Raw genomic sequence first — 12,144 nt, 5'->3', positions numbered from 1 at the left:
TACCCTCTTCAGTAGGAAATTACGTGTCCTAATTGGCATCATGTTCACACGTGCTCACAAATGGGTCTGCTGGTTGAAATCAGTGCCTCTCTTCTCTCATGTTTTCCCTCTTCTTTTCCCGTTCCTTTCTATCACGGCCACTGTCTGTGAAGCTAAGCGGGGGAGGCTCGAGCATTGCCAGTGGTGCAGTGCCCACTGGCAGCGTGTGAACATCCACACCCAAGTGCTGTCTCTATACGCTTTCAGTTCATCAAAGCGCTGGTGCCTGAGCGGTGGTATGTTCTATGCAGAGACGATGGCCTTACGTTATCATTTTCTCTGCCCCATGGTGCTGTAAGTTGCAAACCAAAGGGTGCTGATTGTCTTTTAGTCTTTCAGTAATTATTCCATGAGCTCTCATATTTCAATATTTGCCCAGATTCTCACATCTCTAATAAAAATGGTTTTATTTTGGGGGTTTTCTATCTCTAACTATAGACAGGTATGGATGCCATGCTAACCCCTCTATTCTGTGTGTATAACCTGTCCCCAAACCAGACTCTCTTCTTCTTAGCAGAACTCTCAATGTAAACAATGGAAATGTGTCCACATGTCACTTCTGCTTCCAGCTCAGCTAGACAAAGATACACACTGCCTTTTCTATTTTCTCTTTTTGTCTCCTCTTACCCTGGTGCCGTGTGTGTGTGTGTGTGTACACATCAGGTTGTCCTGACTCTCCTTCTTTGGTTCCTCCATATCCCCACACTAACCCATCCACACACTAAGCCAACATGTCTCACATAAACTCTCCTTTCCCACTTTTGCTTGGGTATTGATGGCAGAATGAGTAGGAAAGGAAGTGAGGCCAGAAGGAATTTCTGAATTTTAATGTCAGTTCTCACACTAATTCCATTTAACTTCGGAATGATACGTAATCTCAAGGCTGCAAGGGATTTCAAAAGCATCACTCTTCAGATCTTCCCCAATATATGATCACCCAGTCTAGATTTTTACATCTTAGTTGAGTATAAATGAGTTCCTGAGGTTCCTTATTTCCTTTTGGGGAAATTATCCACTTTTTTTTTTTCCCACTTCAAGGTACAATTTATTGGCTTTCTTCCAATAGTTCTTAAATCTACCACCTTGAATCCAGACAGAAAATGTCTGTTGCCTCCGGTTTATGATATTTCTTCAGTCATTCATAAAGAGCTATCATGCCATTTTGTATCTTCTCATTGCTGCATTAAATATCCCCAGTTTCTTTGATTATTCCTTATGACACAGTTTGGAGTTACTTTAAGACCTAGATGCTCTCAGCTGAATGTATCCCAATTCGTCTTTTAACATTGCCTCTGATTCTCTTAACATGCAATGATGAGTGTTATTCAGCAGTAAAAAAAGTATGAAGTATGAAACATGCTACAACATGGATGAACTTTGAAAATTTTATGCTAAGTGAAAGAAGGCAGTGGCAAAAGACCACGTATATGATTCCTTTTATATAAAATGTCCAGAATGGGTAAATCTATAGAGACAGAAAGTAGATTATTGGTTGCCTAGGACTGGGGGTAGGAGGGACAGTGGAAAGATTAGGGGAATAATGGCTTTAGGGCATGGGGTTTCTTTTGGGGGTTATGAAAATGTTATATTAGAGTTGATTGTTGTGATGGCCACTCAACTCTGCAAGAATACTAGAAGCCACTGAATTATATACTTTTTTAGTGGATAAAATAAATGCAATGTGAATTATATCTCAGTATAGTTGTTTAAAACATATGATGGCCAGAAGGTAAAACAGTACTCTGAAGTAGATTGCTTTAACCTCTGTATTTCAGTTTCACTCTCTATAAAATAAATGAGTTGATACTATCTGTCCCACCTGCTTGATGAGGTTGTTGAATCATGTTTTTCAATGTCATAATTATGTAAATTATTAATTTGAATGATTTTTATCACCTTATATCTGCACTACTAACAAAATTCTCTTGCTGGTAACACCATTTGTTTTGTTAAGTAAAATCCTTTATTTCCATCATATACTTTGCACTTAACTCTTTTAACTGGTTATTCCTCTTAAACAAAACATACCCTGTTATGAAGTGAAAGTTTATGTCCCTGCCCCTGCTATTCATATGTTGAAGCCCTCACTCCAGTATGATGGAATTTGGAGTTGGGGCCTTTGGCGGGTTATGGGGGGGAGGGGGTGTCCCATGATGGGATTAATGTCCTTATAAGAAGAGTTAAGAGAGATTAGAGCTCTTTCTCTCTATAGGTGAGAGCACAGCAAGAAGGTAGCCATCTGAAGCCAGGAGCAGAGTCCTCAACAGGAAACTAAATTGGCTGGTACTTTGATCTTGGACTTCCCAGCCTCCAGAGCTGTGAGAAATAAATTCCTATTGTTAGCACACACTGATGTGTGCTAAGATGCTTCAATCAAAAGACTCACAGATAATACAAAATTGTAATATGCAAACACTATGTTGAAAGCTCACTCTGTCAACTTTAATTCCAGAGTTTCTGATGAACATCAACATTTATACTGCCAAGAAATACAAAGAGGGTAAAGGTGATTCATTATAATTCAAAGCTTGCTCCTTTTGGTGATATCTTACAAAAGACCATAGGAAAAGTTGAGGCAGTTCTTGAAATGGCAGTTCTTGAGCCCAGCATGTTTGACTACTGCAGAACAGGAAAGGGCATGTCCAATTAGAAGGAAACTGGCAATCTCTCCCAGGCCCCAGGCCTTCCTTAGGAGACCCACTCTAAGGCTATCCTTCCTGTAGCATCAGCTCAGCCTTACCTTCTTGGAAAACTCAAGGCCAGTTTTTTTAAACAAACTTTTTATTTTTATTTTTAGAAAATAAGACTTATAAATGGTTGCTCTTTGGTTTCTGTTAGAGCAATTTCCTAATATAACACATCAAAGAAGACGTTTTTCTTTGCTACCAACCCAATCTTATAATCAACCAACATTTCCTGTGATATCTGTAAGGAAAAGTGTAGTAGTGCAAGTGACAGAGACCAGATCTTAAACCTATGCTCACTGATGACATGCTGGGTGAGATGCCTCCAACGCCCACAGAAGTGATTTCTCCCAGACCAGGTAAAGCTCGAAGGATGGAGGATAGTGTGGATCAGTTCCATCTCATTTTATGGTTCAGGAAGCCAAAGCCTGCAATAAAGAATGACATGCCCCGTGGCTTCTGATTTACTAACATGGTCATGAATATTGGTGCAGAACTTGGCTTGGAAGCTCCTATGTCGCCCCGGAGGAGGTCAGTTACGGTGAGGAGTGGGTTTGTTTGTGTGGGTGTGTTGGCTCTTATTTTAAAAATATACTCTTTGATTCTGTGTCTCATATTTTCTCAGGTTTGAGGAAATCCTTCAAAATATTTTCTGCTTGTGGAAAGGAACGTGAAAATGGATGGTAGGAGGGAGGAGAGAAGAAAAAAAAAAAAGGAAGAAAGTTGACCTCTTGTCCTCCCCGGACTTTTCTGTTCCTCACTTCACCTGCTCGGCTTTCTCCATGGCGCCATTCCCAAACCAGCTCTCTCTATCTCCCACCGCCATGGAGGCCCGCTGACACGGGTTTGCATTTTGAAAACCCTCGCGCGCCCGCCCGAGCTGGGCATGCTCAAACGCCCAGGACTGGATTTTTTTCGGTTTCCAACTTTGGCAGCTCTCCCACCCGCACCCCAAGGGGCAGGTCCGCACACATCCCTGGGTGTGAGTAAACGGGAAGAAATTATCACACTCTCGAGGAGGAAGCCAGGTAGAGGAATTCCCCGAGAGGTTTGGGGCTCCTTGGGCGCTTCCCAGGGGCGCTTCCCACGGGCGCGCGCGGGCGGCCGGCCCTCGCGGGCTGTGCGGCGCCGGGGTCCGCGGCAGCGCGGGTGCGCGCGCCCATCCGAGGGGGCGAGGTCCGAGGGCTCGTGCGCGGGCGCGCGCTCTGGGAGTGGTCGCGGGGCGGCGGGCGGGGCGGGCAGGGGCGGGGACGCGGCGGCGCGCGGACGCCTCGGCGAGCTGGGCTTCTTAGAGGTTGCAGCGCGGCCACCAGGAGGAGGCCGCTGGCAGCTGTTCCCAGAGCCTAGGAACCTGGTCTTAGGGGGCGCCTAGGGAGGCGAGGAGTAGAGCCTGACTGTAGGAAAGAGCTGCGCGGTGCTGCTCGCCCTTCGGCAGAGAGCGCTGCCCTCGCTCAGTTTCGGAAGGAGGTAGGGGTGGCGTGGCCGGCGTCAGGAGGAATTCGAACGCCTGCATCCAGAAGGAAAGAATTCACCTGTGCTTCGAGGCAGCGCGCCGGACTTGGAGGGAGCGGCAGTCAGCTTTCGCTCCTGGCACAATGGGCTGTACGCTGAGCGCCGAGGACAAGGCGGCGGTGGAGCGGAGCAAGATGATCGACCGGAACCTCCGCGAGGATGGCGAGAAGGCGGCCCGCGAGGTCAAGCTGCTGCTGCTCGGTAAGGGCGGCCGGGCCGGGTTGGGTGCCTGGTGGGCCTGGAACCCGGGGATCGGGCGGCAGAGCCGGGTGCGGCTGTGCTGGGCTCTTTGGCGTTGGGAAACCCGGGGGGGACGTGCCAAAGCGGCGGAGGGCGCATCGTGTAGCGTCCGAGGATGGTTTCGGAGCGCGAGCTTGTGCGGCGCACAAGCGGGGGCCCCTCTCCTCGGTCCCCTTCTCTTTGCTCCCTTGGCCGCGGAGAACTCGCCGGTGGCGCGGCAAGACTTCACTCGCGTGCCTGGTGTGAAATTTCACCAGGAGCCCAGGAGCGGTTCGCGAGGAAGCCCCCTTCTTTTAAGTTAGCTCAGCTTTATGAAAATGAAAGGGCATTGGCGAAAAAGAAAGAAAAGCACCCCCCGCGCTAAAACCCTGCGTACAAGGCATCGTTTCGCGGTTGTGGTTTCCTCGAGGATGTCAGTAGTGCCACGTTTTGTGAAATCAGTGCACCTTTTGTGGGGCCTCCTTAGGGTTGAATTGTGTCTTTCTGGTGAACTTCCTATGGCGACTCAGTAAGTGTTAAAGGAGCACTGATTACATTTACCTTGCGTAGGGGAAGTAGGCTATGCTGGATGCTGGATTTTTTTAAATAACTGTGGGGACATGGGAACCACCAAAGTTGGGTAACTGGCTTCAGTAAAACCGATGTGAAAGGTGTGAAAGGGTCACACGGGACAACAGGATTCTCCTCTGCTGCCCAGGGCTTCTGATGAATGAGATTTGCCAGGTCGACGCAAGGCTTTTATTTGTTCTTAGTATTGTTCTGGTGGTAAAACGCTCTGCGGAGGTCTTTTCCAGCTGTTTGAAGGAAGGGGACGTGAGAAGAGTAATTCAGGATTTTGATTGAGGGATACATTTGGAAAATATTCACAGTTTAAGATTTTTGATGTGTGAGTTAGGATTTTCTTTTGTTTGCCCCGCCCCCCCCCCACCCCGCAAACACACCACACCACCCTACCTATAGGTAGCAAAGTAGGTGAAAGATTTCTCAGAATCTTTATTTGCTCTGCAGCGACTGCTTTTATTTTTGTAACAGTTATAATAAAATAAATACTATTGCACAAGCCTATTTTCAGTAAGCTTCTGTTTCATTGGTTTAATGAGTGCAGGAAAAATGGTGGGTTTCTTTCTCCATTACTAGTAGGCTTAGAAGCCTCAAACTTGGCATGACTAAAAGTAATAATGATCTGAGTCATTCTGCAAGTAAACTGTGAAATAACTTTGCATTTTAGAGACCTGGTGGTTTTTCCACACCTCCCCCTACCCAAAGTAAATCTTTCTCAGTTCATACTGTTTACCTAAGTTTTTACATTAATAAGAAATAGTCTTTTGAGGAAGGCAATATATTTTTAGTATCTTGAGCACAGAAGGGATATACCTTGGTATGGGAACATACAGGTGCTCCTCTTTCAAATGGAATGTGCTTGAGACAAAAATGGAGAAAGGATTGAAAAGTTCTCTTCCAGCAGTTTGTGCACTCCTGCTCTGATGTATTATTTCAGTGTACTGTGTGACGCTCAGTTTGAGCCAGCCATCCACCATGTTTGTTTAAAGCCTTGAAAAATGAGTCCTCTGGTATGGTAATATGCTTTACATAGATGTCTATTAAAAATAGACAAGGATAAGGGTCCAAGGAGTTGGTGTTTGCTTATATTCAGAAGAGATCAGTATTTCTCAAACTTAGCACTACTGGCATTTTGGATGGAATATCTCTTTGTTGTGCAAGCTGTGTTGTGCCTTATAGGAAGCTTAGCAGAATCTTTGGCCTCTGACTATTGTCTCAGATAACTCCCAAACATGCCCTAGAGGCAAGTTTAATCTCAGCTGACAGTAGCTCTTCTAGACTGAAAAATATATATTGAATATGTAGGGTAGAACCTGAGTTTGGATCTCTACCATGAACTGTAGTGAGAGCTCTGAGGGAGGTGTTAGCAGAGTTAACGATTTTCAGAAGAAATTAAGGAGTTTTGTTTCTCCATACCAATAACATTAGAAAGCTTTCAAAATGACTTAAAAATCTTTAGGTAGCTAATTTTTTTAAGCTCTCTTTTCTAGCTTTAGTCTTGTGCTGTTCCCACACCTTTTCTCTGTAGAAATCCCATCACAGCATCATATTATTGGCCCAGTGAATTAGGCCTTACAAAACAGAGGACCTCCTCATCTGTCTTACTCCCATCCTACTCTCTACCCTTTTACCCAGAGTTCCAACATTCTAGTTCCTTTAAACAGAATGTTGGCTTATTCTTGGAATGTTTGAAAAAATATTTCTTTTTTCTATTTTGACTTTAGCAGTGAAGTGTTGACCTTTGGTTCTTTTGGGGATTTTTTTTTTTTAGTTCTTAGTGTGTAAAGAGCTCAATTAAATCATTCCATGTAAAATGCAGCAACTGAATCATCTAGAAATATAAAATGGTGTTTAGGTAACCTATAACCAATGTCAATTCCATTTACATCCCTTTTTCTTTCTGTTTATTTTTTTTTTCTCATCAAATGATTATCTTTTTTTTCTCATCAAATGATTTTTTTTTTTTTTAATTTAAGGCGTAAAGCACCTAAGGTACATAAGGTACCTTTAAGATGGTGTAGTAAATAGTCCATTATATTTCAGTTTTTATTAAGGCAAGAATTATATTTTAGACATTGTGGTTGAGAGATTCGGGTATAAGACACACATCAGTAAAAAGTTTTTGGTACTGGATGTCTATGTTATTGGGAACAAATGTATATATTTTAAACTCAGAGGTATTTCACTGTCCTTATTAGGAGCAGTGAATTAGGCCTTACAAAACAGAGGACCTAGTCTAATTGACCTAAAGAAAATTAGGTGAGGGTTTAAGAGGTTCGACCTTTTAGATTTAGCTTTCACACTTTAGTATTAGAGTGGTAATCCTAAAGAAAGAAACTTATTTTAATAATGAAAGTTTTCTTTCCATTATATGTGACTGTCTCAAGGAAAATCTTATTGTCATATCTTTGAGGATGTTACAACTTACTATCATCATTAAACCTGTTTCAGTGAGACTATATTGTACATATGGGTACTTATTACATATTTTATGATAATTTTCAATGATATATGAGGGTAGAAAATATGCCAATAAAATTTTTACAAATTGTTTTTAAATTATGTGATTCTGAAACTTTGAGCTGTTATTCTCTCTCACTCCACCCTTTATCCTTCCCTCCGCCAGAGTCATCTCCACAAACAAACAAATACAAATCCACACCTTTTATCTCCTTCTTTAGCTTCTTAAAATGATGTGAGGAACTGGATCTCTTCTACTTGGTGAATATTTTCCCATTCCTGCCACCGACGAGCTATTTGAGGAACTATACCGTTCATCGCTTTGCTTTCTTTAAACTTTTCCCATGACTTCTCTGGTTGAGAAATTATGGCATTGCAGAACTTTTGATTTTGCATTGCTTTAGCTATTTCCTTAGAGTTGGCTCAGGATCTTAGATGTCAGAAAGTTCTTTGAGTGAGTGAGTGGATCTAGTGTTTCAACAGAGATTGTTTCTCTCTTCCTCACCTGCTTTGTATTAGTAGTTACTGTAATAGAAGCCACAGGTGGTGGTGATGTATGTTTTGAAAGTGCTGATGTTTCTGTATCTTCTCTTTCTCATTCCCATTTTTTATAGTTCAGGTTCTGCTCTGCCTCTGGCAGCCCAGTTGCAGTAGACTTCCCTGCCTTTGCTCTTCATTCACCTCTAGCCTGCAGTAGATATCATGCTAACTCCAGAAAACCATTCTTGACTTCTCCTTTGCCTGTAGAATAAAAGCTATCTTGTAGACCTAGCTTCCCTCTGTCCTCGTGCTCTTTTCCTCAGGGCACCATTCTTCTCCAAACAGGAATGCGTGGCATATGGTGAAGCATATTTGCACTCTGGCTTCCAGCGTGATTTCGCCTTATGCCCTATCTGCTTCCCAAACTATTGTGAAACTTCAGGAACAAGATCTTTGTAAGTTGTCCTGACAAACCTTTTACTTTGTTAAGTCCATATTTAGTTCTTAATTATGTTAATATCTTGTGTAGGACTAGAATTAACCTGCAATATAAACCTTATACTTTGCCATTTTCAGTATTGATGTAAACAGAAAGGAAACAGTAAAAGTAAATGACAACCAATAAGTGCCTGGTATCTAAAAGCAAGTTGATTGGTTTAACAATTTTTTTTTTAATAAGAACTTTTCACAGTCATTATGTTTATTTGACACGTTAGGTAAATTCAAGAAAATGACAGTGGATATCTGAGGAGGGTCTTTTATGTTGTTATACTGTAGTATTATTCCTTAAAATTATTTTTTTTTATTAAGCCTAGATCTCATTTTTTTACTCTTTATTTTTAGGCTCTTAGTTATAAAGAACATGAAATTAATTTATCAATGATAGTAAGTCAGTTCAGTTCAGTCACTCAGTCGTGCCTGATTCTGCAACCCCATGGACTGCAGCACGCCAGGCCTCCCTGTCCATCACCAACTCCCGGAGCCTCCTCAAACTTACGTCCATCATGTCCGCAATACGATCCAACCATCTCATCGTCTGTCATCCCTTTCTCCTCCTGCCCTCAGTCTTTCTCAGCATCAGGGTCTTTTCAGATGAGTCAGTTCTTGCATCAGGTGGCCAAAGTTTTGGAGCTTCAGCATGAGTCCTTCCAATGAATATTCAGGACTGATTTCCCTGAAGATTGACTGCTTGGATCTCCATGCAGTCCAAGGGACTCTCAAGGGTCTTCTTCAACACCACAGTTCAAAAGCATCAATTCTTTGGTGCTCAGCTTTCTTTATAGTCCAACTGTCACATCCATACATAACTACTGGAAAAACCATAGCTTTGACTAGACAGACCTTTGTTGGCAAAGTAATGTCTCTGCTTTTTAATATGCTGTCTAGGTTGGTCATAGCTTTGCTTCCAAGGTGCAAGCGTCTTTTAATTTCATGGCTGTAGTCACCATCTGCAGTGATTTTGGAGCCCCTCCAAAATAAAGTCTGTCACTGTTTCCATTGTTTCCCCATTTATTTGCCATGAAGTGATGGGACCAGATGCCATGATCTTAATTTTCTGAATGTTGAGTTTTAAACCAACTATTTCATTCTCCTCTTTCACTTTTCATCATGAGGCTGTTTAGTTCCTCTTTGCTTTCTGTCTGTCATAAGGGTGGTGTCATCTACATATCTGAGGTTATTGATATTTCTCCCGGCAATCTTGATTCCAGCTTGTGTTTCATCCAACCTGACATTTTGCATGGTGTACTCTGCATATAAGTTAAATACGCAGGGTGAGAGTATACAGCCTTGACACCCTTCTCTCCCTATTTGGAACCAGTCTGTTGTTCCATGTCCAGTTCTAACTGTTGCTTCTTGACCTGCATACAGATTTCTCAGGAGACAGGTCTGGTATTCCCATCGTTAGAAAAATTTTTCACAGTTTGTTGTGATCCACACAGTCAAAGGCTTTAGCATAGTCAATAAGGCAGAAGTAGATGTTTTTCTGGACCTCTCTTGCTTTTTTGATGATCCAACAGATGTTGGCAATTTCTTATACCTCTACCTTTTCTAAATCCAGCTTGAACATCTGGACATTCACAGTTCACATACTGTTGAAGCCTAGCTAGAGGAATTGTGAGGATTAGTTTGCTAACCTGTGAGATGAGTGCAATTGTGCAGTACTTTGAACATTCTTTGGCATTGCCTTTCTTTGGGATTGGAATGAAAACTGACCTTTTCTAGTCCTGTGGTCACTGCTGAGTTTTCCAAATTTGCTGGCATATTGAGTGCAGCACTTTCACAGCATCATCATATAGGATTTGAAATAGCTCAACTGGAATTCCATCACTTCTACTAGCTTTGTTCATAGTGATGCTTCCCAAGGCCCACTTGTCTTTGCATTCTAGGATGTCTGGCTCTAGGTGAGTGATCACACCATCGTGGTTATCTGGGCCATGAAGATCTTTTTTTATATAGTTCTTCTGTGTATTTTTGCCACCTCTTCTTAATATCTTCTGCTTTTGTTAGGTCCATACCATTTCTGTCCTTTATTGTGCCATCTTTGCATGAAAAGTTCCCTTGGTATCTCTAATTTTCTTGAAGAGATATCTGTAGTCTTTCCCATTCTGTTGTTTTCCTCTATTTCTTTGCATTGATCACTGAGGAAGGCTTTCTGATCTCTCGTTGCTGTTCTTTGGAACTTTGCATTCAAATATGATACCCATATTATAGGATATGGTGGAAGATATTATTTAAACATTGAAAAGAGTGCTAGGATTTTTAAGATAACAATTGAGTGTCCAGCCACAATCTTAATTTGTATTTTGTTATGCACTTCTCTCTACCTTGGAAAATTCAGTATGCCACAAATTTATATCCGAGGACCTGATGTATTTGTCATATTTCTAAGTTGTATTTTTTGGTTACATGTTCTGGCTTGTAGTGACCCAGTGTCTGACATCCCAGAGTGTGAAAATGGATCCCAGATGGCATTTGAGTTGAATAAGCTAAAGTCAACTGCACCTGATCTTGTAATGCTTAGGCTGCATTCTGTTATAATTTGTTAAACACTAATTAAAAACTTTAACAGAAGTGGGGCTAAAAATCTTAACAGAAATGGGACAAAATAACTTTAAAATGAACGTTCATTACCATAAACTTAGTGGCTTAAGACAATGCACAGTTGATTACCTTTACTTTCTGTAGGTCAGAGCCTTATGCCAAACTCAGATCAAGATGTTGTTAGGGCTACTTTTCTTCTGGAGGTTGTGGAAGAGAATCCAACCTCTGTCTAGAGACTGCCTGCTTTCATTGGCTCCTGGCCTCATCTTCATCTTCAAAGCCAGCAGTGGCGAGTGGAGGCTTTCTCATGTAGCGTCACTCTCGTCTCCCTCCTTCACCTATAAGGACCTTTGTGATCACTTTGGGCACACCCAAATAATCCAGGGTAATAGCCTTATCTCAAGCTGAGTCTTGAATCACATCTGCAAAGTTCCTTGTTTTGTAGGATAGCATGCTAATAGATTCCAGGGGCTGGGGGCATGGGCATCTTTGGGGGCTGTTATTCTGTCTGCTATAGTCTGCCCTCTGGCTCCCAAAGATTCATGCCTGTCCCATGTGCAAAAACAGTTGTTGCTATTCAGTCACCAAGTCGTGTCTGACTCTGCACCCTCATGAACCTCAACACGCCAGACTTTGGTGTCCTCCACTTTCTCCCGGAGTTTGCTCCAACTCATGTCCACTGAGGTGGTGATGCCATCCAACCATCTTATCCTCTGTCGCACTCTTCTCCTCTTGCCCTCAATCTTTCCCAGCATGAAGGAAGGTCTTTTCCAATGAGTTGGCTCTTTGCATCAGGTGGCCAAAGTATTGGAGCTTCAGCTTCAGCATCAGTCCTTCCAGTGAATATTCAGGTTTGATTTCCTTTAGGATTGACTGGTTTGATCTCCTTAAAGTCTCAGCCCTTTACGGCATCAACTCAACACCCGAAATCTCATCCAGATCTTAGAATCTACTTCTGGTAAGGGTGAGAATCTTCATATAATTCATACTGGAACCAAATTTCCTTTTATCTGTGAACCTGTTAAACTAGAAAACACATTATCTGCTCCGAGAATATAGTAAGAATGCACGTTACGAATGGACATGTTACGTTCACCTGTTTATTGACAGTCTGTTCGTGATGGTA

General features: G+C 42.4%; 1 protein-coding gene across 1 annotated transcript in view; it reads left to right on the top strand.

Moving 5' to 3' along the window:
- The first annotated feature begins 3,632 nt into the window (after positions 1 to 3,632).
- Positions 3,633 to 12,144, top strand: part of GNAI1 (G protein subunit alpha i1) — a 105,069-nt gene continuing 96,557 nt past the window's right edge. The window contains exons 1-2 of the mRNA XM_040260741.1: positions 3,633 to 3,751; positions 4,272 to 4,436. Of these exons, the coding sequence (XP_040116675.1) occupies positions 4,319 to 4,436 (118 nt within the window). The 5' untranslated portion in view covers positions 3,633 to 3,751; positions 4,272 to 4,318. The remainder of the gene's footprint in view (positions 3,752 to 4,271; positions 4,437 to 12,144) is intronic.

The sequence above is a fragment of the Oryx dammah genome, unplaced genomic scaffold (assembly GCF_014754425.2).
Source record: "Oryx dammah isolate SB20612 unplaced genomic scaffold, SCBI_Odam_1.1 HiC_scaffold_18, whole genome shotgun sequence".
In the NCBI taxonomy this organism is placed as follows: Eukaryota; Metazoa; Chordata; class Mammalia; order Artiodactyla; family Bovidae; genus Oryx; species Oryx dammah.
Note: the sequence above shows the minus strand (reverse complement) of the source record. Positions and strands in the feature narration are given on the sequence as shown.